General features: G+C 41.5%; 1 protein-coding gene across 7 annotated transcripts in view; it reads left to right on the top strand.

Moving 5' to 3' along the window:
* adgrv1 (adhesion G protein-coupled receptor V1) overlaps positions 1 to 27,229 on the top strand; it is a 524,573-nt gene that overhangs the window by 134,299 nt on the left and 363,045 nt on the right. For 6 of the 7 annotated variants that reach the window (XR_013886686.1, XM_080189140.1, XM_080189138.1 and 3 more), the window contains 7 exons: positions 237 to 446; positions 9,975 to 10,105; positions 11,489 to 11,588; positions 13,844 to 14,023; positions 19,462 to 19,625; positions 20,028 to 20,121; positions 21,792 to 21,870. Coding sequence is in view for 6 of the 7 variants with exons in the window: in XM_080189140.1 (XP_080045266.1) it covers positions 237 to 446; positions 9,975 to 10,105; positions 11,489 to 11,588; positions 13,844 to 14,023; positions 19,462 to 19,625; positions 20,028 to 20,121; positions 21,792 to 21,870 (958 nt within the window). In the remaining variant the exon portion in view is untranslated. The remainder of the gene's footprint in view (positions 1 to 236; positions 447 to 9,974; positions 10,106 to 11,488; positions 11,589 to 13,843; positions 14,024 to 19,461; positions 19,626 to 20,027; positions 20,122 to 21,791; positions 21,871 to 27,229) is intronic. The other variant, XM_080189139.1, reaches the window with a different exon arrangement.

Raw genomic sequence — 27,229 nt, 5'->3', positions numbered from 1 at the left:
AATTGACCCTTAGTGTCAATAGGATTAGTGGAGTTATGAGGATAGGGCCTGGTTGGGGATTGTTGTCAGTGCAGGCTGAATGGCCTCCTTCAGCACTGTAGAGATTCTATGATTCTATCCTATGATTAATATCTAGAAAGAAAATTGTCAAAACAGTCTTGGATGGTATTTTAAATGCAGATAAATAAGTCAAGTAAGCTAAAAGCTATATCTTACTTCATTTTTTTTACATGCAGGTGAGAGTAGGAGAATCATTACATTAATAATTGTGGATGATGAAGAGCCAGAAGGCAATGAAACCATTCTAGTCCGCCTGACTCACACTGAGGGTGGCAGTCGCATTCTGCCCAGCTCTGACACTGTCACTGTGCTCATTCTAGCCAATGATAATGTTGCAGGAGTAGCTAATTTTCAGGCAGCCTCCTGGGCTGTCATTGGATGTGAAGGTTGGTTTCCGTGTATAATGACAGCAGTTCTAATAATTGTCATCGATTTCTACGGTGCCACAATCTTTCGAAGCCTTGCATTATTATTTTGACCAGGGCAGCTATCTTTCCTTCGATTTTTATTTCGCAAAAATGAAAGTAGGAGGATAGAATAATAACTGACGTTCTACAAGTACGTGAAATTGAAAAATAATTTTAGTGGATTTTGTGACAGGTAGTTTTTATTTTATCCTCCTGGTACTCTAAATAGGTACATTTTAATCAACAGTGCTATTCAAAATTTTGAACATCATCTTCATGGTTTCACACGCCCCAGTATAGCTCACAAATAACGAACAAAATAAAAAAAAGACTGAATCCAGGATAAACCTTAAATTAACGATGAACTCAGACCAAAATATAATTGAAAGCAATCCAAAGTGTGACTGTTTCTAAACCTACTTTGGACAGGCTGCTCTATCCAATCATCGCCAACCAACAGGATATCTCTTGCTTCATGGCCAGTTGGAGACTGGAAAATGAAGAATTATTTAGTGTCTGTTTCGTTTCACAGAATTTTGACAGGATTAAGTTATTTTCTTAAGGACTAATCCGCAACTTGCTTTCTTCTAGGATTCTAGTCCAGGGGGTTATACCTGGTCCTGTCAAGAGATTATTATAAATCATGTTTGACAAATCTATTTTCAGTGCATCAGCAGGGTCGTTGAATATTGGTACTTTTATTGATTATGTATGAGAGTTTGTTGTTGCTCAAGACCTCTTGGGAACAGTATGTTGGTGATCACTGGTGATTCTTTACATGATTTATAATATGCAGCAATATTGTTCAGCCATCTGTAATTGTCATTTTTCCATAAGCATCATTATAATGATCTCCACCTGCCAACTGTTAAAGAGTGGAAAATGATGATTTTAGTTGTCATGCAACAAATTGAAAGGAATATTTTACAACCCCTCACCCAATATTAATACTTATGTAAAAATGATCAAATTGTTACAGATGGGTCTTGATGGAAACTACTGTCTTCAGTTTAGCTGTTTAAAAGTGTCATTGATGTGGTTTGTGCTGATATTTTTATGATGGAGTATCTTTGCATTAATGTTTTTGGAAAGTCTGTGACAACAACAGCCGAAGTACAGCTCTGACCATTAAAAACTATCAATTTTGGTAAGAAGGGATACAACTCTTGATAATGCATTGGCTTTTAAATAATTGTAAATGGAGTGTAAATTGCAATAGTTGTTTTGTTCAAATGAGATTTATATGAGCTTCAGTTATATTTGATTTGGCCTCAAATAAGCATACTATAACTTGGGAGAGGGTATGGTAGCGTTATGTTTGTTATTGTGATAGAAATGTAGAGGCTTTGAATAATCTGGAGATCTCCAACATCATAGATGCCAGTCTTCAGCCAACTCAGTTCACTGCATTTGATGCCAAGGAACAGCTCAAGACACTGGATACTGCAAAGGTTATGGGCCCTGACAATATTTCTCGCAGTAGTACTGAAGACTTGTGCTCCAGAACTTGCTGTGCCCTAGCCGAGCAGTTCCAGAATAGCTGTAACACTGACGTCTATCCAACAATGTGGAAAATTGCCCAGGAATGTCATCTACAAAAAACAGGACAAACCTAATCTGGCCAATTACAATCCCATCTATTTGCCCTCAATCGTCAGTAAAGCAATGGAAGAGGTCATCAAAAGCACAATCAAGTGGCACTCACTTAGTAATAACCTGTTCGGTGATGCTCAGTTTGGGTTCTGCCACTCAAATCCTAACCTCATTACAGTCTTGCTTCAAACGTAGAAAAAAGAACTTAAGTCTAGAGGTGAAATGAGAGAGACTGCCCTTGACAGCAAGGCCGCATTTGACTGAGTGTGCCATCAAGGATTCCGAGCAAAGTGGAGTCAGTGGAAAATGCTCTGGTTGGAGTCATGCCTAGCACAAAGAGAGATGTTTATGGTTATTGGAGGTCAGTCATCTCAGCTCCGGGACATCACTGCAAGAGTTCCTCACAGTAGTGTCCTTGGCCTTCAGCTGCTAGATCAATGACCCTCCTTCCATCATGAGGTCAAAAATGGGGAATTTTGCTGATGATTGCATAGTGTTCAGCATCATACATGACTCCTCAGATACTGAAGCAGTTCATGTCCAAATGCAACAAGACCTGGACAATATCCAGGCCAGGACTGACATGTGGCACATAACATTCATGCTACGCAAGTGACAGGCAATGACTATCCTGAATAAAACAGTCCTCTTTGTTGTCACTCCTTCTACCATTGACACACAATAGCAACAGTGTGCACCATTTATAAGATGCACTATCGGAGCTCCCAAGGCCCATTTGACAAAATCTACTCAACACAGAACCACTACCATTCAGAAGGACAAGGGCAGGAAATGCATTGGAACACCACCTCTGGATGTTCCCCTCCAAGCCACTCACCATACTGTCTTGGAAATATATTCACTGTCGTTGGGTCAAAATCCTAGCACTCTCTTTCTCTAATAGCACTGTGGGTGTACCTACACCACATGGACTGCATCGGTTCAAGAAGGCTGCTCAACATCACCATCTCAAGTGCAATTAAGGATGGGCAATAAATATTGGCCTAGCCCACATCCCTCGAGTAAATAAAAAGAAATCTAGAGACACGAGTTCAAATTCCACCTTTTCAAAGAACAAAGAACGTACAGCACAGAAACAGGACCTTTGGCCCTCCAAGCCTACCTTGATCCCTGCCTAAAGTAAAACTGTATGCACTTACGGAGTCTGTATCGTTCCATTCCCATTCTATTCATGTATTCATCTAGATGCCCCTTAAATGGTGCTATTCTACCTGCTCTCACCTCGTCTCCAGGCAGCACGTTCCAGACATTTATCACCCTCTGTATAAAAAAAAACTTGCTTTGCACATCTCCTCCAAACTTTTCTCCATGCACCTTAAATCTATGTCCCTTAGTACTTGACTTTTCTACCTTAGAAAAGAGCATCTGATTATCCACTCTGTCCATGCCATTCATAATCTTGTAAACCTCTATCAGGTCGCCCCTCAACCTCCATTGTTCCAGTGAGAACAAACTGAGTTTCTTCAACCTCTCCTCAGAACTAAAACCCTGCAGACCAGGCAGCATCCTTGTAAACCTTTTCTGTACCCTCTCCAAAGCATCCACATCCTTCTGGTAGTGTGGAGATCAGAACTGTACACAGCATTTCAAATGAAGCCTAACTAAGGTTCTGTACAGTTGCAGTATGACCTACCAATTTTTAAACTTAATGCCCCGATCAATGAAGGCAAACATGCCGTATGCCTTCTTGACTACCTTATCCAACTGTGTTACCACTTTCAGTGACCAGTGGACATGCACACTCAGATCTCTCTGCCTGTCAATACTCCTATGAGTTCTATAATTTGCTGTATAATTCTTACATACATTGGTTCTTCCAAAATGCATTGCCTCCATTTGTCCGGATTAAACTCCATCTACCATTTCTCTGCCCAACTTTGCAACTGGTCTATTCTGGCTGTATCCTCTGACAATCCTCTTCACTATCCACAACTCCACCAATTTTTGTGTCATCTGCAAACTCACTAATCAGACTAGCTACATTTTCCTCCCAAATCGTTTATATATACTATGAACAACAAAGATCCCAGAACTGATCCCTGTGGAATGCTGCTAGTCACAGCTTTCCATTCAGAAAAGTACCCTTCTAATGCTAGCCTCTGTCTTCTATGCCCAACCCAGTTCTGTATCCACCTTGCTAGCTCACTTCTGATCTTGTGTGATTATTTAAATTTGATTAATCAAATAACTCTGGCATTAAAAAACTAGTGTTAGTTTTGGTGATCATGTAACTACTGCGTTGTCATAAAATCCAGTTCATTAACATTTTGTAAGAGAAGTAAATCTGCCTTCCTTATCTGATCAGGCTTTCATGTGACTCCAGACCCATAGGAGTGAGGTTGACTATTAACTGCCTTCTGAAATGGCTGTTAAGCTATTTATTTACCAAGCATAAGACTTTTCAAGGTTAATTGGGGATAGGTAATAAAAGTTGACGCACATCCTATGAGTGAATAAAACAAAAAACCTAAATGACAAAATGTCCCCTGAATTAATTTGCACTCAAAATCAAGCAGGTGTCTGACAGTACACTGGAACAGTGAAGCTCAAGGACCAAACTAAATTTATGATCATTCAATTAAGCTGCAGGCCTCTGTCAGAGCCCAGATATTGTTCCCCTATTGGGAACTTGCCAATTTCACTTCTCACTGAGATGCACCGGCAATTCTGGGTGGGCAGCCATTGGACAATGTCATGCAGAACAGATGAAACAATGTTAAACTTAAGCCCTGATGTACTCCTAGTTTGAAATCCAGTGAAACTTGTAAATGCTATGCACAGCTCTTGGACTGTAGTCATATATGATCCAAGTAAAATTCTACAGATGTGTTATGGGTCCAATGGCTTTGCATAAAGCCATACACTTACTAAAAATCTGAGATTATTTTTGCAATGGATGTATTTTCAAAAGTATATCCACATTATGTTCATCCTTTGGATGAGAGAAGCCAAGGTGTCTTCTTCCTAGTTAGATGTTGTGGGTATGCATTTAAAATATGTGGCACTATTCCAAGAAGATCATGATGTTTCCTCTGTCCTGTTCTCATTTCCATTGCTGGCTGGAATGCCTCAGTTGATGCCCAAGAGCAATAGTTACTATTCTCGAAAAGCAAATATTGTGTGAAACGTTGTGGATGTTTGTAGATTGGATAAGTCCAGCAAGTAGTATTATTTTATGAAGAGAGAGAGATGAAGTACTTTTTTAATATGATGTACAGTCAATTATGATATAATTTTATTTTCAAAATTTGCTAGGTGTGACTGAATGTAATTGTTAAATACATGATTCAAAGAGTAATTATATGCCTGGAGACTTCCGTTAAGGATACCTTACTGAAATTACAAAGCATAAGTTAGAGATAATGGTGAAAAAACCATGCACATGTCAGGTGTACAATTTATGATTGTGATCTTGATGGGAGAGGATACCTGGCAGGACCACAAAGTTTGAATAACGCTCCTGTGTCCCAGCATCCATATTTAAAATATGTGGTGGTTTCTTGATATTATTAGACTCTATTTAAAAGCCAATGCAATATTGTATGTACTGGCAAAACAAATAATGTTACTGTTTGAAGAATGTCTTCAGTGCTCAATTATGATCACAATGCACTGCTGTAAACATTGTAATGTAGTTACATTATTTTAGGAAACACTTCCTTTCAACTTTGCTTATTATTTCAATGTTTGAAATGTGGATTCAAACTTAAAAAACTAATTTAAGCAAAATTACTGTAAGTTTTTAACGAGATTGTCTCTCCAAAAATTTTAATCATTTTTATATTTTTCAGAAGTGTATTTTTTAACATTCTGTATGTTTAATATTAATAACACTTGCTGATTTTTTGAATATTCATTTTAGATTGAAATTGTTTCCAATATTTAAAAACTATTTTCTAAATTTATAACTTTTGACTTTTGTGCTTTTTTGATTTGCAAACCTATTTTCAGTTGCAACATAGAACCATTCAATGTATTTTTAGTTTAATAAATGGTTGCTCTTTTGTTTTATGATTATTGACAATTTTTAGATTCTTCTAAATGAGCGTCGTACTGCAACTAAAGCCAGTACATTTTTCTTCCACTCCAGTGATTTTACAACCCCTTGCTTATATTTTTATGTAGAATAAATATATTTAACATTCACATAAAGTTTGGCCTTGCAGGTAAATGCAAGTGTATTTTTTTTTGCATGACTTTTTGTAACTATACATGGATTTAGCATGCAATCGCATCTCACTATGTTCTGGCTGGTACATACAACATGTCAATTTGGCATTGTTAAATTCGGGAAAATATTGTGGAACGAGAACACTGAGACAAAAAATTAGAAGTATTTTGTGTTGTGTTATGTTCTAACTTTGCTGTAAAGGAAATTACTTTGCAGTAAAGATGGTTGCATGTTTCAATACATAACCATTTGGGCAGTTTCTTATTTTAAGTAGAAAAAACTTCAATGAGTGAAGACATTTATAAAGGTAGTAATATTTCAAAATAAACAGCAAAATATTTTATTCAGTGATTCAAGTTCACAAACAAACTATCAGGACCACAAAGGTTATTCTTGATGAAAATATTTGCAACATGCAATGTTTTCTTGGCATTCCTTTTCATTTGCATGTTATAAATGATCTCTTCTTGCCTAATAATGTTTGCACTTAGGAATGCAGCACATCTAGGTGTGTACATAGCCATTTACATCCACTTATAAGCACAGAATGAAATTCTGTTTGGACAATTTAATGTTGGTTTTCTAAATCTGATCAATGTGAGAAATGCTAGTAATAATTTAGTTTATGTAATTATATATCAAAAAATCTGCTCGAGCACTAATTTCTGAATTTCCTGCTCTTGGCGATGGTGGCGCGCTGTTATTGCAAAATTATGGCTGGAATTCTCCCAAAAAAATTCCAAGTGTCGAATTTGCATGAAAACTGGAGTAAATCATGTTGTTTATTTTTAAGTGGGAGTTCAGAGAAGAATCTCCCACACTCTGTGCAGTGCAGAGTACCTCAGTGTGAATCATGTAAATAATCTGGTGGTGGGGCCTATTCCCTCTGGAGAGCCTGCAGCATGGCGCTGAATGGGCCACTGCGCATGTGCTGATCTCAGTAAAAAGTCTGACAACCCTAGGTTTAAGTCCAACTGATTTATTTGATAGTAAACTCACTAGCTTTTGAGGTTTCCCTTTTCTTCAGGTGAATGGAGAGTTCTGGCCTCAGACAGAGCATATAAAGCACAGACAGTTTACTGTGTTTACCCCAGTCCAACACTGGCATATCCACATCATGTGCTGATCTGTCAGTGCTGAGATTGGTACAGGCATGGTGACCACTGTCTGCTGGCCTTCTGGTTGCTGGCCAGCTTGATCACTGGCCATCCCCGCAACACCGGCTCTCCAGCCACCCATAGCCTGATCGTTGCCTCCCCAAATATGCCTGGGCCTAGCCACCCACCCTGCCCATTCCCATCCCCACCTTGCAGTACCAACCCCTCCCACTGCCCCCAAACCCACCAGCCCCTCCCCCCCAGTAGGCTGATCCTTCCCCCCATCCTGATGGGCAGCCCTGATTGCTGGGCTTCCTCCCCCACCAAATCTGACTGCAGAGTGACAACGGGAACCCCCATCTCCACCAATTGCCCATTCGGCTCTGCCTCCTTAGCACTGTCTGATGCCTGGTGGCGGTGCCAAGATGCTCCCTGTGAATTGGCACTTTTCCCCTTGGGTCCCAAAGGCCCAGGCTGGCATTGCCAAGGTGCTAATGCCCTGGGGCACCCCCAGTGCCCGACCCTTTGGAGGGCTCCAATTGCACCCCTTCACTCTAGCATGTTTGTGCCACCAGCTCCGCACTTGTGGGGACCTATACTCTAATCCCACAGGAGTGATATACTCCTGGTGGGAGGGGAGATGCAAGTGGCCTGGAGACTTCAATCCCAGGCCCGCTAATGATATTCAAAATATATTTAAATCGTCCCCTGCAAGTATAATGCAGTTCTGCACCTATTTCTAGTGCAGAGTTGACAGAGGGATGGGACAATTGCCCCCTACATCTTTTTCACTTCATATTTCTCTGGTGCTTCACTTGTTCTGACCTCTCATCCCTGCTTTGTCTACTGTGCCTACAGGCACCAAATTATTGTTTCTTCTTTCCATCCTTAACTTTTATATTTATTTTATCCTCACTGATTTTCATGTTCATCTCAGTACCTCTTGCCTTCTTTCCCTTCATATAAGCTTTTCTATCTCTTGAGATTTAGAGAATGCCCATATGTTTCTCTCAATAATCAGATCAATTCCCAGGATCCGTATCTTAATAGCACCCCATAAACAACTATTTGAAAACTGACCACTATCCTCAGCTATGATGTGGAGATGTTGGACTGGGGTGGACATGATGAGAAGTCACATGACATCAGGTTATGGTCCAACAGGCTTATTTGAAATCACAAGCTTTCGGAGTGCTGTTCCTTTGCCAGATAAAGTGGATTGAGATGCTTAGGCACAGAATATATAGGCGGAGTGATAATAGCCCAACACCAATAGATAATCAAGAGTGTCAAAGGATAAGTGCAGACAGTAGTGCAGTGTAGAATAACAAGGGTGGAATTCTCCAAAAAAAAATCTAAGTGCTGAATTCACATAAAAACTTGAATAAATCCCGCTGCTTTTTTCAGTGGAACTTTCAAAATAAATCTCCCAGACCCTGTGCACTGCAGAGTGCCCTAGCACGAATCACGATGAAAAGCTGGGGGCAGGGCCTGTTCCCGCAGGAGAGGCTGGCAGCATAGCCACTGAATGGGCCACTGAGCGTGGGCTGCTCTGTCATAGCGGAGTTCGGTGCAAGCGCAGTAACCTGCACTGCCAGCCTCCTGATTTCTGGCCAGCTTGATCTCTGGACAATCCCGTGGCCTCCTCCCTCTCCACTCCATGTCCCAATCACTGGCGAAAGGTGAAAGATGCAGATAAAAGGAACTTTCCACTGTTCACATGGTTTAAATGGAACTTTAACTTAAGATGGTTTATAACGCTGCAGTGATGAATCTCAGCTCGCCCCTTTTCAAACATGAGTCCTTGATAAAACTATGGGAGCAATAAATTTACTTGTAAGTCTGCAGTGTAACCATTCTGTAATCCTGCAGACACATACAAAGGGTTATATCTGTTACCAAGTTAATCAGACAGGATAACCATGACAGATGGGGTGGTGAATGGGTGAGGCCATATATACTACATACACATTCAAAATTCCAAGTTAGTAACGCAACCTAGTGTCATTTGATTCTGCTGCACAGAAATAAATAGAAGTTACTGTGACATTGTTTCATAAGTGAATCTGTAAAGTTGAAATCTTAAATTGTTAACCTATTGCAGATTTTGTTAATTGCATTTCATGGAATGTAGTAATACAGAAACATGTGCCTCCCTCATTGAGAATATTTTGTGACTCTTCACTCTAAAGGATGTACTATGGTATTGGCTTTTATCATTTTGATTTTAACAAAGCTTGAGAACTAAATACGTTTTTAGTTCTAATGTACAGAGTGCAGGTGAGAGGTGTTTTGTACCAAGACAAAAATGGGGTTGTTTTAAAATTCTTTTGTGTTGTGTTGTAAAACTTATTCTGGATTCAAAGAATTTCTCTTAGTCATTGGTATTTGGGATAAAAGTCTTTCTCAGTTGAGTAAACGTTAACATTTCTAATTTATTACATTTGCCATATGTAGGCTGAACATTTAAGGTTCAACAGATGTTCATTTTTAATTTTACATATATAACTTTGCATGAAGTGTTTGGTTCATAAGCCACAATGCATGACTGATAAACATACAGCTACTTGCCTGAATATAACAAAGGGTTGATGGTCCAATCTGATTCTGCTTCCTAATTTGTAGGGGAAAGTTTGCTGTTCTGGATTGAAAGGAGTGCCCCTGGACAAGGAAACATTACTATTGACTGGAACATCCATGGGAAATATGCTCAAGAAAACTTTTTGGACATTAATGGGACCCTTTTTCTTTCTGAAGTAAGTAATTAAAACACTCACCTGAACTAATGAACACACTTATTTCTTCTTTAAATCAGTGGATACATTTTTGAAGTCACTGTAGGCAAAATAAAATTCCTGTTCTTTAAAAGTGAGGAAAAATAATTACTACAGTTTAGTGATTGGCTGATAAAGTATAGTATCTGCTTCATATTGTTATTTTATAATTTAGTTTTTCATCATTTTCTTTCTGTATTTAATATATCGACTATTAAATATTGTGAAAGACAAAACCCTACAAAAAAAGGTTGCAAATGCTAACTGCATTCATGGTAACACTGCAGTAAATCATTGAACAATTAGCCAATTTTACCAGGGATATGGTAGCGCTGTGTTTGTGGTATTGTGAGATTGAGGTCAAATCCCATCATGGCAATTTTATTTCAAAGTAAAATTGAGCTCAATAACCAGATGCAACAGGAAAAAAAACAAATGAGTTACTGGATTGTCTTTTAAAACCCATTAGTTTATGAAACTCTTCCAAGAGAGGGAGGTTGCTACCATTCCATGTGACTTACCTACATGTAACTGCAGCCCTATATTAAGTAGCATAGCAAACCAGGCTTCTGTGACAGCAGCTCCCAAACCTACAACCTGCAATACTGAGAGGGTACAGCACAGATGCACTAGATATTGGGTGTTAAACAGTTCACTTGGGTGTTGAGTAAATTTGGCTTGTATTTCCTTGACTAAAGAAGGTTAAGGGCTATTCTGGTGAAGGACTTTAAAATTACTATTATTACAGGAGGCATTTCCTCCTGTGAGGAATCCAAAGCAAGAGGACATAATCTTAAAATTAGTATTAGACCATTTTTCCACAAAAAAAATTCCTGTCCTTTATTTCAATAACGGAAGTGATTAATTTAAATGCATACTTGTGCTTGGGGTTGCCATTCACTAAGTCCTTACCATGGTAACCTCATTGATGATTCAGAGAAGTCATCGTACCAGAATGAGTTACCTTGTCAGCCACTGCTTAGAAGAAAAACAAAATCCGGGCATCCTCTCACAATGGGCTGGATTCTCCAGCCTTGTCCATGGTGGCACCCGTCATGAGAGAAAATGGAGAATTTGGCGTTCCAGCCAAAACTCGATTCACTGTCAGTGGCAGCGTCAGCCAGTCGCGAACATTTTGTCCTCTAACACCCATTTTCCTGTGAAAATGTTGACAAGTAGTTTCCCTTCTGTTCCCCATTTTAAATAAATTTTACTTGTTACCATGATATCTTTACTGGTAGTTGAATTTCTTATGATTTCTGCTGGTATAGTACTTATCCTGCCTGATGCCATGATTGTCTGTACATGTTTCTGTTGTATTCTCTCTACAATCTAATTGTGTGTGCAATCTTTGTAACCTTCTAGGGTGTTCTAAATGCATCCTTTCTTGTCCACATATTTGATGATGGCATTCCTGAAGAAAAGGAGGAGTACAGAATTATTTTGTCAAATATCAGAACTCAGGGTAATAAGCAACATCCAATCAAGTATTTATTTTGGCTATAATAATATGACTTATGGAAGTACACAAAGGATGGGATTTATTATAGGTGACTTTCTACCAAGATGGTTTGTAAGGGAGCTGAGTTAGGAGATAATCAAGGGAGCAGGAGTTGGGTTTCATGAAGATGATGGAATGAATTATTTTCCCCTCTACCAGCCCCCTCCCCAGATGGACTGAGTCATCTTAGGGGTAGCCTGGTTCACCTTTAGGGGCTGGTTGGATTTGCAACGAGACACATGGTACAGCAGAACTTTGACTGACCCAGGAAGTCATTATTAAAGCCCACTATTAAAGTCCATTATTAAAGATGAGATTGCAGAGTACTTGGAAGTGTATGATAAAGTAGGACTGAGTCAGCATGGCTTTGTCAAGGGGAGGTCATGTCTGACAAATCTGTTAGTGTTCTTTGAGGAGGTAACAAGGAAGTTAGATAAAGGAGAGCCAGCAGAAGTGATTTATTTAGATTTCCAGAAGGCCTTTGACAAGCTGCTGCATAGAAGATTGTTAAATAACTTAAGTGCCCATGGTGATAAAGGTAAGATCTTGGCATGGATAGAGGATTGGTTGATTGGCAGAAGGCAGAGAGTGGGGATAAAGGAATCTTTCTCAGCATGGCAGCCAGTGACTAGTGGTGTGCCTCAGGGCTCAGTGCTGGGACCACAACTTTTCACAATATACATTAACGATTTGGAGGAAAGAACTGAATGCACTGTTGCTAAGTTTGCAGATGATACAAAAATATGCAGAGGTAGTATTGAGGAAGCAGCGGGACTGCAGAAGGACTTGGACAAGTTTGGGGAGTGGGCAAAGAAGTGGCAGATGGAATGCAATATGGAAAAGTGTGATTATGCACTTTAGAAGGAGGAATGGAGGCATAGAATATTTTTGAAAAGGGAAAATGCTTAGGAAATCAGAAACACAAAGGGACTTATGAGTCCTTGTTCAAGATTCTCTCAGTCAGCAGTTAGGAAGGCAAATACAATGTTAGCATTCATGTTGAGATGGCTAGAAGACAAGAGCAGGGATGTATTTCTGAGGTTGCATAAGGTTCTGGTCAGACCCCATTTGGAGTATTGTGAGCAGTTCTGGGCCCCATATCTAAGGAAGAATGTGTTCGCCTTGCAGAGGGTCCAGAGGAGGTTCCCTGGAATGAAGAGCTTGTTGTATGAAGAACGGTTGAGGTCTCTTGGTCTGTACACATTGGAGTTTAGAAGGGCAAGGGTTGATCTTATTGAAACTTACAGGATACTGCGAGGTCTGGATGTGGAGAGGATGTTTCCACTAGTAGGAAAAGCTCGAACCAGAGGGCACAACCTCAGGTTAAAGTGACAAAACTTTTAAATAGAGATGAGGAGGAATTTCTTCAGCCAGAGAGTGGTGGATCTGTGGAACTCTGCAGAAGGCTGTGGAGGCCAGGTCATTGAGTGTCTTCAAGACAGAGATAGATAGGTTCTTGATTATCAAGGGGATCAGGGATTATGGGGAAAAGGCAAGTGAATAGGGATGAGTAAAAAATCATGTTTGAATGGCGGAGCAGACTCGATGGGCCGAGTGGCCTAATTCTGCTCCTATGTCTTCTGGTCTTATGGGAGGGGGGTGCAATGAGGGTACAGGGGTAGTGGGGAACCATATTAATATTTCATATGGTGGAACTGTACTGTAGCAGCAGTCCATGCTGGATCTTTAGAGTCTAGAGGGATGACTTTACCTCAGCAAACAGCTGAGTGTTGCATTGTGCATATTCAACGATGTCCCAACCAACACAGAAAATCATCCTCCATTGATGTTACAGGATCTCAACTTCCATTTTAAATGGGCTTACCACCTACATTGAGGTGAAGTTTCATCGTCTCCACATGGGTGGCAGAGACTTCCTCCTGTTACAGAATCTGTCTAATTTTCACTGTGTTGCAGTCTGCAAATGCATAACTCTAAAAATGTTATCAGTGTTTCCCCTTGATTGAGAAATATGCCTGTGAGATTAAATGACCATTGCTTCAATCAGCTTTCTTTCATCTTACAGATGCCTCTTCCCCGCTCCTCCAAACCCTGCCTGTGATTTGCACTCCAGGCGGAAGTTTCTTAATTGACTCCTAGCGATATATCTGGTAGACCATGTGCGATTTCTGAAAAATAATGGATTATGCTTATAAGTTACTTAGGTTTTTAAGAAAATAAGAGGATTATCTTTTTTTTTAAAAATTCTCTTTTGGCAGGTGTTCCCTCAACAGGTGCAGCTATTATTGCTAACCAGGGGTATGAAGCTGTCCTTACAGTGGAAGCCAGCGATGAGCCACATGGGGTGGTGAAGTTTGCTCTGTCTTCTCAAATTGTTTCCATTCAGGAAGGCAATATAACTGTTCAGCTGTTTGTGAATCGGGAATTTGGATCCCTAGGTAACAAAATATTGATTAGGACAATGTTAGTTAAATATATTTCAAATAGATTTGAAATTAGACAAGAGAACCTGTTAGTTTGTTTCCTTTTTACATTATGATGTGACTTAGTCAAATGTATAATGATTGAGTTGCAGCAAAAGTAGGAATCATGGAATTCCTACAGTGCCGAAGGAGGTCATTTAGCCCACTGAGTCTGTACCGACAACAATCCCACCCAGGCACTATCCCCATAACCCCACATATTAACCCTGCTAATCCCCCTGGACACTAAGGGGCAATTTAGCATGGCCAATCAACCTAATCTGCGCATGTTTTGACTGTGGGAGAAAACCAGTAGACCCAGAGGCAACCCATGCAACACTGGGAGAATGTGCAAACTCCGCACAGTCATCCAAGGCCAGAAGTGAATCCAGATCCCTGGCACTGTAAGGCAGCAGTGCAAACCATTGTGTCACCGTGCTGCCCTTAGAAGTCAAACCATTTTTCCCACAGTATTTATATTCATATAAAACATATAAATGGCATTACATTTCCAACTTAATGCCTGTTAAATTCTCTGAACACTCAAGTAATATTGCATCAATAAGTAAAGTAGGAATCTGAAATGTGTTGAGGTTATGGAAATATATGAGACGGAACTACCACCCACTGTTGTGACTTATCAATGACCCCATCACAAATCTTAGGGAAGGATAATTTAAGATTCAGGTCGGGTAATTACACTTATTGTGGATCAAAACAAGCATCCATGTTATTGAAGCAATGTTACTTGTACCAGCCACCATTCCACTCTGAGCCCTAAATTTGGATTGTGACAAATTCAATGAACTTTACTGAAGAAGCACAGAGGGGACATATCCACAGTGGTACATATACCTGTTATTAGTCCCAGTAAGACTGCCACTTCCCATTGGCAATGCTATTGTTGCAATCTTTGGGGTGCTTGGTGCATTGTGACACAGTCAGAACTGCCGGAGCTTCTTAATGGAAATAGCTAAAATAATCCTCCCCCTGTTCTGAACTCCCTCATTCTGGGCTATATCCTGTTATAGTCTCCACTCGTGGCGCTGAATTTTACAAGAAAGCCAGCAAGTGAACTGGTAAATTAGGATACTTGACATTGGCGATGATGATTTTAGTAGTGGCTGGGGAGGTGACTCCCTTGGCCCAATTGAAGCGCTTAAGTGGGCAATTTATGTCCAATTAGTGCTCTTATGTAGCCACTGCTCTGATCTAACAGGTGGTGGAAGAGGGCTATGCCCAAGGTGCAGCCCAGCAGGTTTAACCCAGCGAACTGCTTGTCTGCAAAAGGAAGCGGTCCATCCTTTCCAAGTTTTCTGTGTCAAATGGAGTCCACCTCCCCCAGTTTTCCCTCCCCATTTTTACCCTCCTCTCCCTACACCCCTCTTCCCTGTCATTGTGCCCAACTGGCCCCCCGCCCACCTTTTTGGGACCTGTTAGCCTGGCCCCAGTGAAATCTCGGATTTACATCAATGTTCCAATGTACTTCTTTGACCTGCAATGTTAGTTGTGGCCACTGCTGCTACTTGATGCTGTTGGTGTGCAGATCTGTTGGCCTACTATTGACTGACAGCTCTTTGACATGGGACATTCTCCTGGAAGTGGATGGAAGTCCCTTTGCATATTAATTGAAGGATTGTTGCCCAAACATTAAAGCAGGATGAGCCAGCTAAATCAAGGTGCAAGAAGCATGCCCTCAGCATAAGATCCAGCCCATGAGTTTCTGTCTTGTTATGCCAACCTTCTCTGGAGTAAGTTTTAATCTGGTGTTACTATTGTTCAGCATGTATAAAATAATGGGCTTTGTATTGCGGGGATAGCCCCATGGCCCCCGACCCCATTCTCCAAAGGTTCAGAGGTAAGGATTGTACGGCAGTTGGCCAGAAGTGTAAATCTCCAATAAGCTATTGTCCTGCACTGGGAAGTATCTGAAAATGCATCGAAATTGCAAACTTCAGATGGTCCAAGTGTCTTAGAACAATAGTTTCTCAGAAAAAGTTAAAAGAATTAAAACCTTTTCCATCTTTCGGGTAGCAATTGCACAGCCAAACACAGATACTCCCTCAACCCAGTGTCTAATCTGACATCAACTCCCCGACTAAAGCCTTACCCAATGCCCGTCTACAAGGCCTGACCTGACCTCTCCCCAAAAGACCTAACTTTTCTCCCCTCCCACTCCAAGCTTGACTCAACCCCCTTCCTTATCTTGCCAAAGACCTTTAGTCCTGGCTGGACCTTTAAACTGACCTGGTTTATGGCAGCTATGCTGTTTTTCAAAAAAAGGAGTGCACCTTCCTTACCTGTAACTCGACAGGCTATCAGCACTATGCCCCGGGGATACGCTGCACTTGCCGAGTTTGAGCTGGAAGTTCAAGCAAGATAGGATCGCCTGGATTTTAAAATAAGAATTTTCAAGTGGAATGGCAATCCAATTAATCACCACTCCATTGAAAGATCTGACCCAATTCAATTTGATATTTTTCTCAGATAATGGAACAGTTAAATCATATGTCCCTGAAGTTATGCAGACGCTCACGAGGAAAATACTGGACGAGCCTGCAAAGGTCCAGGCAAATGCTCTGGGAACATAGCTTCAAATCTCACCTTTGCAACTGGTGGAATTTGAATTCAGCTAATAAATTTGGAATCTAAGCTAGTCTCAGTAGTGGTGACATCAACGATTGTTGCAAAAACCCTATCTGGTTCACTAATGTCCTTTCGGGAAGGAAATCTGCAATCTTTATCTGATCTGGCTTACATGTGACTCCAGCAATGTGGTTGACTTTTAATGGTGCTTTGAAAGGGCAATTAGAGATGGGCAACAAAGGCAGGTCTTGCCAGTACCAACCACATCCTATGAAGGAATACCAAAAATAATAGAGGAGCATTTAATACATTCACTGAAATCTTCTCTACGATCTTAAGTGTTAATACTTTAAAAAATAAATGGATGAGGATCTTCATTGGAATAATAAAAATAGGAATTTCAAATGAATGTGTCAGAATTTATACATTAGTATCCCACATGCAACTTTAATCTGTGTATTGTGGCATTTCAAATAGATTTATGAGACTCTCTGATGAAAAGAAACAAAATGGTGAATTGAACCTGGCAATATTGATGGCATTTGAATGCTCCAGTTAACATTAAATGAAAGTTAAGATAAAAGGGTCGAGAATTTACAGGAGCTCTTGAAATGTAATATTTCTATCAATTTCCTGAGAAAACATGATTTTTAAAAACAGATTATTAAGGAGTGTGGCTTTGGCAGTTTGTTTGGAAACTTCAAGGATAACTTTGATTTTGTGTAGTATTTAAAAATGACTGACAGCGAATCTCTAGCTGTTATACATTTTCATTTCTGTTTCAGTTTAATGAAAACTGGGAGAAATATATAACAGGTAATAATAATACATTAAGGGCGCAATCTTACCTGCTGCTCGTGCCACACTCACTCTCCAGTGAAGTCAGAAATTTGGCGGCCTGCCAAATCTCTGTTCACTGCTGCAGGGTGGGAAAATCCCACTGGCATGAATGGTGGTAATATTCCTGCCTACGAATTGGCTTATAAATCCATCAAAAACAACAGCAGAACTGGCCCACTTGCCGAAATTCTAACGCCTCGCCCGCCATGGAATTGGAGTGGGCGAGGGGTGGGCAACAGAAATGTCCATTGACGTCGGCAGGAATTTCCAGCCTTGCTTGAGCGAAGCTGTAAAATCCCACCCGTGGAGTCTATCCCTTTTGACTTGGTATAGCTTCCATATACATCGTTCCCAACCACACCCTTTCCCTCATTCCTAACATAATTCAGTTACGCAAATTCCTGGAAGAGACAGACGAATACACAAAAGCCTTTTATAAGAACATAAGAACATAAGAAATAGGAGCAGGAGTAGGCCATCTAGCCCTTCGAGCCTGCCCCGCCATTCAATAAGATCATGGCTGATCTGAAGTGGCTCAGTTCCACTTTCCCGCCCTCTCCCCATAACCCTTAATCCCCTCTCTTATCAAGAACCCATCAACCCGCTTCTTAAAAATATTTAGCAAGGCAGCCTCCACCACTTCAACGGGCAGAGAATTCCAGAGATTCACCACCCTTTGAGTGAAGAAGTTCCTCCTCAACTCCGTTCTAAACCGCCTCCCCTTTATCTTGAGGCTGTGCCCCCTAGTCCTACTGTCTTTTTTGAGCGGGAAGAGTCTCTCCACCTCTATCCTATCCATCCCATTCATCATCTTATACGTCTCAGTGAGATCTCCCCTCATTCTTCTAAACTCTAACAAGTACAAGCCTAGTTTATTCAGCCTCTCCTCATAGCTCAACCCCCTCAACTCCGGTATCAGCCTAGTAAACCTCCTCTGCACTCCCTCCAAGGCCAAAATATCCTTGCGCAGGTGCGGCGCCCAAAACTGCACACAGTACTCCAGCTGCGGCCTCACCAATGCCCTATACAGCTGCAGCAAGACCTCCCTACTTTTATATTCAATCCCCCTCGCTATGAAGGCCAGCATGCCATTCGCCTTCCTGACCACCTGCTGCACCTGCAAGCTGGGTTTTTGCGCCTCATGCACAAGGACCCCGAGGTCCCTCTGCACCGTCGCCTGCTGCAGTTTTTCGCCACATAAGTAATAGTCCTTCCTACCATTCTTCCTACCAAAGTGGACCACCTCACACTTGCCAACATTAAATTCCATTTGCCATTTCCTGGCCCATTCGCCCAGCCTATCTAGATCCTTCTGCAGACTCTCCACACCCTCCGCACAATTTGCCTTTCCCCCAATCTTGGTGTCATCAGCAAATTTCGACACCCTACACTCAGTTCCCTCCTCCAGATCATCTATATAAATGGTAAATAGCTGAGGCCCCAGCACCGACCCCTGGGGCACCCCACTAGTCACCAACCGCCAATCCGAATAGCACCCATTGACCCCCACTCTCTGCCTCCTATTTGACAACCAATCCTCTATCCACGCTAACACCCTACCCCCAACTCCATGCCCCCTGACCTTCTGCAATAACCTCTTGTGAGGTACCTTGTCAAACGCCTTCTGAAAATCCAGAAAGACCACATCGACCGGCTCTCCTCTATCCACCGCCCTAGACACATCCTCATAGAACTCCAGTAAATTTGTCAGACACGACTTCCCTTTAATGAAACCGTGTTGCGTCTGCCCTATCAAGCAATTCCCTTCAAGATGCCTCGCAATTTCCTCCTTAATGACGGATTCTAACATTTTCAGGAAAAAATGGAAAACTCTCTGAAAACTCAAGGGAATCTTTGGAGCCTGAATTTATCAGTTAGTTCATTGTTCCACTGGCATGGAACCTAAAAGAAAGAAATCACAATTGTATTTGATTTCTTAATAATTTGAAATATACTTTGCTACGGCATTATTTTCTTTTGCTATGTAGGTGCAATTAACATCACTTTTGAGACGGTCCAAGGGTCTTTGCTCCCTCTGAACCCAAAAGAGGAGTCATTGGCTGAACCTAGTCTTGATTTTGTTCCTGTGTCTGATTTTGTTATTATGGAGGAAGGAGTGGCCACTATAGCCATAAACATCACTATTTTAGAGGTGAGTTGGTATTCTATTTGGAGGGCTTAATAATAAGCATTTTATATCACGTGACTGTTTCTTCTGTTATTATTTAAATACTGAACTGCTGCAAAAGAAAGTAGGATAGCTCATGTACTAAAATATATGGTGACCAGTAACTCAAGTACATTGGAACTGGAGGAGAATATACCACCTCTCCATCCTTTTCTAGTACTTAATTAGAACAAGGCTGAAACAGTTTTAAAAAATTCAATTGCATTTTGCTTATCCCCTGCATTTTGCAGAGAAAATTCTTCATTTCTGTTACCCATTGGGCGGAAAAAGTGCAGCTTGATTTCATTCCTCAATAGCCTAGCTTTGATTTTTAAGGTTGTGCAGATATATTGTTGCTTTGTTTGTTATGAAATAATCCTTTTGCAGGATGAAATTCCTGAGTTGCAGGAGTTCTTCCTTGTGAACCTAACATCTGTGGAACTCATCTTTGATGATTTGACCCGATTTCCTCCGAGACTGGGTGTGTATTCTATGTTATATGTTTACGTATTAAATAGTGTACAACAACAACATTGCATTTCCTTATCAATCACCTTTTTGACTTTGCATAAATGCTCTCAGCCTCTGTGGTCTCATAGAAACCAGAAGCAGGAGTAGGCCATTCAGCCCTTCAAGCCTGCTCCATCATTCATTTTGATCATGGCTGATTACCAAATTCAATATCCTGCTTCCCCCCTATTCCCCCCATATCCCTTGATCCCTTTAGCCCCAAGAGCTATATCTTATTTCTTCTTGAAATCAGACAATGTTTTGGCCTTAACTACTTTCTGTGGTAGTGCGTTCCTTGGTCAAACTGTGATTCTATTTTGAACTGGGTGTCAGATTTGTTCCTGATGCTACCAAGCTCTTGCTGATCTCTGGTGAAAAGACATTGATCTGAAATGTTAATTCTGGGGGTGATCTTGAGCCTGCATTTGCAGTCCGTGTGAATGCTGCGGGGCTCAGGATCCAGAAGTTGCAGTTCTCGCCAGTGAAAATGTGATTTCAGATCTTCCATTTTCCTCGCTGGCGATGTCATCAGTCAATGGGCATGAACATGCTTTACATTCATTTGGATATATTTAAATATTATTAAATATATTAAATATATTTAAATAACCTGCCTGCTCACCAGATATTGACCCCCTACCATATATTGACAATACACTGGCGTGACATTACATTGGCGCAGTATACAACAGGTTCATCTAGACATAAACTTGTCATGTGAGTCTCCCTCTGGGGCATAAAAGCAAGTGTAGCCCCAGGGGAAGAGTGGTATAGCCAGGCAGTACTCTGGCAATGCCCCTTGGCACCCTCTCTGATTTGGAACCTCTCTCTGTCCCACTCCTGTGTTCCACTCCCCAGAACCATCATGTTCCTGGAACCCTCATTGAAGGGAAAGCATTGGGCTAGTGGTATCAGTAGACTATTAATCTAAAAACTCAGTTAATGTTCTGAGGACCCGGGTTCGAATCCTGTCATGGGGTGGAGGAATTTGAATTCAATAAAAAAAATCTGGAATTAAGAATCTACTGATGACCATGAAACCATTGTAGATTGTCAGAAAACCCACCTGGTTCACTAATGTTATTGAGGGAAGAAAATCTTATCTGGTCCGGCCTACATGCAACTCCAGAGCCATAGTAATGTGGTTGACTTTCAACTGCCACCCAAGGACAACTAGGGATGGGCAATAAATGCTGGCCAGCCAGCGATGCATCTGAACCACAAACAAATAAAAAAAAAGTTCCAGTTCACCTGACCTGCATTTTCATGCCAATCTACCACCTCATGCGCAGTCATACAAGGCCAGTCTTCAGCAGAAGAGTATATAATCTCCAAAGTGCACATTTGCGGCACGTGTGGGAAACTTCAGGTTGATTGGGAATTAGAGTTCCCGATCTCAGAAGGTAATTATAGGCTTCTTAACAGCCAACAGACCATCTAACTGTCCCTGTTTGCCTTTTCACATGCGCCTATGTTGGTGCTCTGAATCCAACCCCCTTTCCTGTTTTCCCATTCCAGCCATCTTCAGATCATACTCTCCACAACCAATACTTGCTTTCTGAGCTTATATTTTCAGGACCTTCTTCTATTTTTACCTTTTGTAATTCATTTTTGGTTTTAAAGATTTGGTTTAATTTCCAGATGCAGCAGGCCAAGTTTCCCAGATAACTATTGGTGCAAATGATGGCGTAAAAGGCATTATTCAGTGGCAAACCATTAAGTAAGTGTTTAAGAATGTAAACATATATTACTCTTTAATAAATTCCTAGATTGCTTTTATATATTGATGTATGCATTGCTATGTGATAAGATATGTTAAGTTTACATTTTTAACTTTGAAGTTAATTCTATAATTAAGTATGCTTGGTTCATTCAGTGTTGCTGTTTAATTTATTATGTAATGCATTGCTGTTTAATTTATTATGTAACGCATTGCAAAATCTTGCCGTTGAACTATGGCATGAGACAATTTTGGAGCAAATACTGTTTTCTTTTTGACAGCTGAACGACTTCTAATGTACTGTTTCAGATAGAAAACAAGAACATTAAACTGTATACAGTGAGAAAAGAATAGTACTTCATTCCACGTAGAGTCTAATCTGTTACAAAATGTTCTTAATCACACTGATTCATAAAAGTAATTAATATCTATTCATCTCCCAGCAACATCCACTGCTGTTGTGCTTCAAAGAGAGACGTTCACTGGGTTGGAGAGCAGTTGTGGATGAGCTATAAATGTATTCCTGCCAGCAAGTCTCAGATCCTGGAAACTAATTTTAAAACTTATTTATGTTCTATTAACTTTGCCTATGTAAATTTCCCCTTAAGAGGGAGCTTTGGGTGGACCATCAATTATATGCCCAACTCTTACCGTTTGAATTCAACCTGTTAAAAATCATATATGGAACTTAAACATTCGCATTCTGAAGGTTGAAGTGAATGTGCTGGTGCCTTGCAGTGCTAAGTGGCTAGTAACCGAGGTACATTTCATAAGAACATAAGAACATAAGAAATAGGAGCAGGAGTAGGCCATCTAGCCCCTCGAGCCTGCCCCGCCATTCAATAAGATCACGGCTGATCTGAAGTGGCTCAGTTCCACTTTCCCGCTTTCTCCCCATAACCCTTAATCCCCTTGCCTACCAAAAACCTATCTACCTGCGTCTTAAATATATTTAGCGAGGCAGCCTCCACCACTTCAATGGGCAGAGAATTCCAGAGATTCACCACCCTTTGAGTGAAGAAGTTCCTCCTCAACTCCGTTCTAAACTGCCCCCCCACCTTATCTTGAAGCTGTGCCCTCTAGTCCTGCTGTCCTTTCTGAGCGGGAAGAACCTCTCCACCTTTACCCTATACATCCCCTTCATCATCTTATACGTCTCAATAAGATCCCCCCTCATCCTTCTAAACTCCAACGAGTACAATCCCAGTCTATACAGCCTCTCTTCATAGTTCAACCCCTTCCAGTATCAGCCTAGTGAACCTCCTCTGCACTCTCTCCAAGGCCAAAATATCCTTGCGCAAGTGCGGCGACCAAAACTGCACACAGTACTCCAGCTGCGGCCTCACCAGTGCCCTGTACAGTTGCAGCAAGACCTCCCTGCTTTTATATTCAATCCCCCTCGCTATAAAGGCCAGCGTCCCATTTGCCTTCCTGATCACCTGCTACACCTGCAGACTGGGTTTTTGCGACTCATGCACAAGGACCCCCAGGTTCTTCTGCACCATAGCATGCTGCAGCTTTTCGCCCTTTAAGTAGTAGTCCCTCCTACTATCATTCCTGCCAAAGTGGATAACCTCACACTTGCCAACATTGTATTCCATCTGCCAGGTCCTCGGCCACTCGCTGAGCCTATCTAGATCCCTCTGCAGACTTTCTACACCCTCCGCACAATTTACTTTTCCACTTATCTTTGTGTCATCAGCAAATTTCGACACCCTACACTCAGCCCCCTCCTCCAGATCATCTATATAAATGGTAAATAGCTGAGGCCCCAGCACTGATTCCTGCGGCACTCCACTAGTCACCAACCGCCAATCTGAATAGCACCCATTGACACCCACTCTCTGCCAATCCTCTATCCACGCTAACACCTTACCCCCAACTCCATGCCCCCTAACCTTCTGTAACAACCTTTTGTGCGGCAACTTATCAAACGCCTTCTGAAAATCGAGAAACACCACATCCACCAGTTCCCCTCTATCCACCGCACTAGACACATCCTCATAGAATTTCAATAAATTCGTCAGACACGACTTCCCCTTAACGAATCTGTGCGGCGTCTGCTCTAACAAACAATTCTTCTCAAGATGCCTGGCTATTTCTTCCTCGATGACGGATTCAAGCATTTTTCCTACAACAGCCGTTAAACTAACTGGCCTATAATTCCCTGCCTTTTGCCTGCTACCCTTTTTAAACAGCGGCGTAACATTAGCCGTTTTCCAATCTTCTGGCACTTCCCCAGAATCCAGCGAGGTTTGGAAAATAATCACTAAGGCACCCACTATCACCACCGCCATTTCCTTCAGAACCCTGGGATGCATTCCATCCGGTCCTGGGGACTTGTCCACCATCAGTCCCACTAGTCTGTCGAGCACTACCTCTCTAGTGACAGTGATCTCATTTAGGCCCTCAACTCCTACCATCCTTCTATCGTTAATACCCGGCAAACTCTTCGCGTCCTCCTCCGTGAAGACCCGAAGCAAAAAACTTATTTAAGGCCTCAGCCATTTCCTCATCCCCCACCACTAAATCCCCCCTCTCATCCTCTAAGGGTCCAACATTCACCCTAGCCAGCCTTCTCCTCTTTATATATTTATAAAAACTCTTACTATCCTTTTTTATATTTAGCGCTAGTTTAGCTTCATAGTCTATCCTTCCTTTCTTTATCAACTTCTTTGTCATTCTTTGTTGATTTTTAAACCTCTCCCAATCCTCTACTTGCCCACTACTTTTAGCCACTCTAAACACATCAGCTTTTAATTTAATACTCTCCTTTAACTCCTTCATTAACCATGGCTGATTATCCCTTCTCCTACGATCCTTCTTTACCATCGGAATAAATTTCTGCTCAGCACCAAGAAAGGTCTCCTTAAAGATCCTCCACTGTTCCTCAGCAGTCCTACCGACCAATCTGCGACCCCAGTCTACATTCGTCAATTCCTCTCTCATCCTATCGTACTCCCCTCTGTTCAAACAGAGGACACAAGTTTGGGATCCTACTTTCTCCTCCTCCATCTGCATCAAAAACTCCACCATACAATGATCACTCTTACCAAGAGGATCCCTCACAACAAGGTCCCTAATTCTACCTGCCTCATTACATAACACCAGATCTAAGTTATGTAATGAGGTATGTAATGAGTTATGTTATGAATTTCCTTCAGTTTTTTCTTGTATTTATTCATGGGACATGGGCATCACTGGCTGGCCGGTAATTATTGCCTATCCCTAGTTCCCTAAGGGCAGTTGAGAGTCAGCCACATTGCTGGGGCTCTCGAGTAACAAGTAGGCCAGATAGATTGGATGGCAGATTTCCTTCCTCAAAGGACACTAGTGAATCAGATAGGTTTTTCTGACAATTGACAATGATTTCATGGTCATTAGTAGATTCTTAATTCCAGATTTTTATCGAATTCAAATTCCATCATGACGGGATTCGATCCAGGACCCAGATGATTCTTGGAGGCATAGGTGGTGATCTTTCAGGAATCACTGGAGGCAGGAAGAGTCCCAGAGGGCTGGAAAGTAGCTGATGTGACACCGTTGCTTAAGAAGGGAGGGAGACAGCAGACGGGAAATTATAGGCTGGTTAGCCTGACTTCGGCCATTGGCAAGATTTTAGACTGCATTATTAAAGATGAGATTGTGGAATGCATAGAAGTGCATGATAAAGTAGACTGAGTCAGTATGGCTTTGTCAAGGTGAGGTCATGTCTGACAGATCAGTTAGAGTTCTTCGAGGAGGCAACAAGGAAGTTAGATAAAGGAAAACCAGTGGACGTGATTTATTTAGATTTCCAGAAGGCCTTTGACAAGGTGCTGCTTAAGAGACTATTAAATAACAAGAGTCCATGGTGTTAAGGCATGATGTGGAGATTCCAGCGATGGATATGCTTGGGCACAGTAAGTAGTCTCAGAACACCAGGTTAAAGTCCAACAGGTTTATTTGGCATCATGAGATGCACCTGATAAAGGAGCAACACTCTTAATACAAATAAACCTGTTGGACTTTAACCTAGTGTTGTGAGACTACTTATGGTGTCAAAGGTAAGATCCTAACATTGATAGAGGATTGGCTGACTGGTAGAAGGCAGAGACTGGTTCTAAAAGGATCTTTTTCAGGATGGCAGCCAGTGACTAGTGCTGTGCCTCAGGGGTCAGTGCTGGGACTACAACTTTTCACAATATGCATTAAAGTTGGAAGAAGGAACTGAGGGCACTGTTGCTAAGTTTGCATATATTACAAAGATGCATGGAGGGACAGGTAGTATTGAGGAAGCAGGGGGACTGCAGAAGGACTTGGACAGGCTAGGAGAGTGGGCAAAGAAATGGCAGATGGAATACAATGCAGAAAAGTGTGAGGTTATGCACTATGGAAAGAGGAATGGAGGCATAGACTATTTTCTAAATGGGGAAATGCTTAAGAAATCAGAAACACAAAGGGACTTGGGAATCATTGTTCAAGATTCTCCTAAGGCTAACGAGCATGTTCAGTTGGCAGCTGGCAAGGCAAATCTAATATTAGCATTCATGTTGAGATGGCTAGAATACAAGAGCAGGGATGTACTTCTGAGGCTGTATAAGGCTCTGGTCAGATCCCATTTGGAGTATAGTGAGCAGTTTTGGACCCTATATCTAAGGAAGGATGAGCTGGCCTTGGAAAGGATCCAGAGGGGGTTCACAAGAATGATGCCTGTAATGAAGAGCTTGTCAGATGAGGAACGGTTGAGGACTCTCGGTTGGAGTTTAGAAGGATAAGGGATGATCTTATTGAAACTAACAGGATACTGCAAGGTCTGGATAGAGTAGACATGGAGAAGATGTTTCCACTAGTAGGAAAAACTAACTTACAATCTCAGGCTAAAGGTACGATCCTTTAAAACAGAGATGAGGAGGAATTTCTTCAGCCAGAGAGTGGTGAACCTGTGGAACTCTTTGCTGCAGGAGACTGTGGAGGCCAGGTCATTGAGTGTCTTTAGGACATAGAGGTTGATAGATTCTTGATTAATAAGGGAATCAGGAGTTATGGGCAAAAGGCAGGAGAATGGGGTTGAGAAAAATACCATCCATGACTGAATGGTGGAGCAAACTCAATGGGCCAAGTGGCCTAATTCTGCTGCTATGTCTTATGGTCTTGCGGTCCCCAGAACATTATCTGAGTTTCTGGAGTAATAGTCTTGTGTTAATACCACTAGGCCATTGCCTGCCCATAATTTAATTCAGTTTAATTAAGGAGAAAGGTGGAGGGAATTCTTACACAGCACCATCTGCTCAATTTGACTCCAGTGATGAGATTTTATGATTTAAAACCAACAAACCTCAAGTGTCAGTGTAGACTTGATGGGCCAAAGGGTCTCTTA

Source organism: Carcharhinus amblyrhynchos, chromosome 5 (assembly GCF_965287045.1).
Source record: "Carcharhinus amblyrhynchos chromosome 5, sCarAmb.v2.hapA, whole genome shotgun sequence".
NCBI lineage: Eukaryota > Metazoa > Chordata > Chondrichthyes > Carcharhiniformes > Carcharhinidae > Carcharhinus > Carcharhinus amblyrhynchos.
Note: the sequence above shows the minus strand (reverse complement) of the source record. Positions and strands in the feature narration are given on the sequence as shown.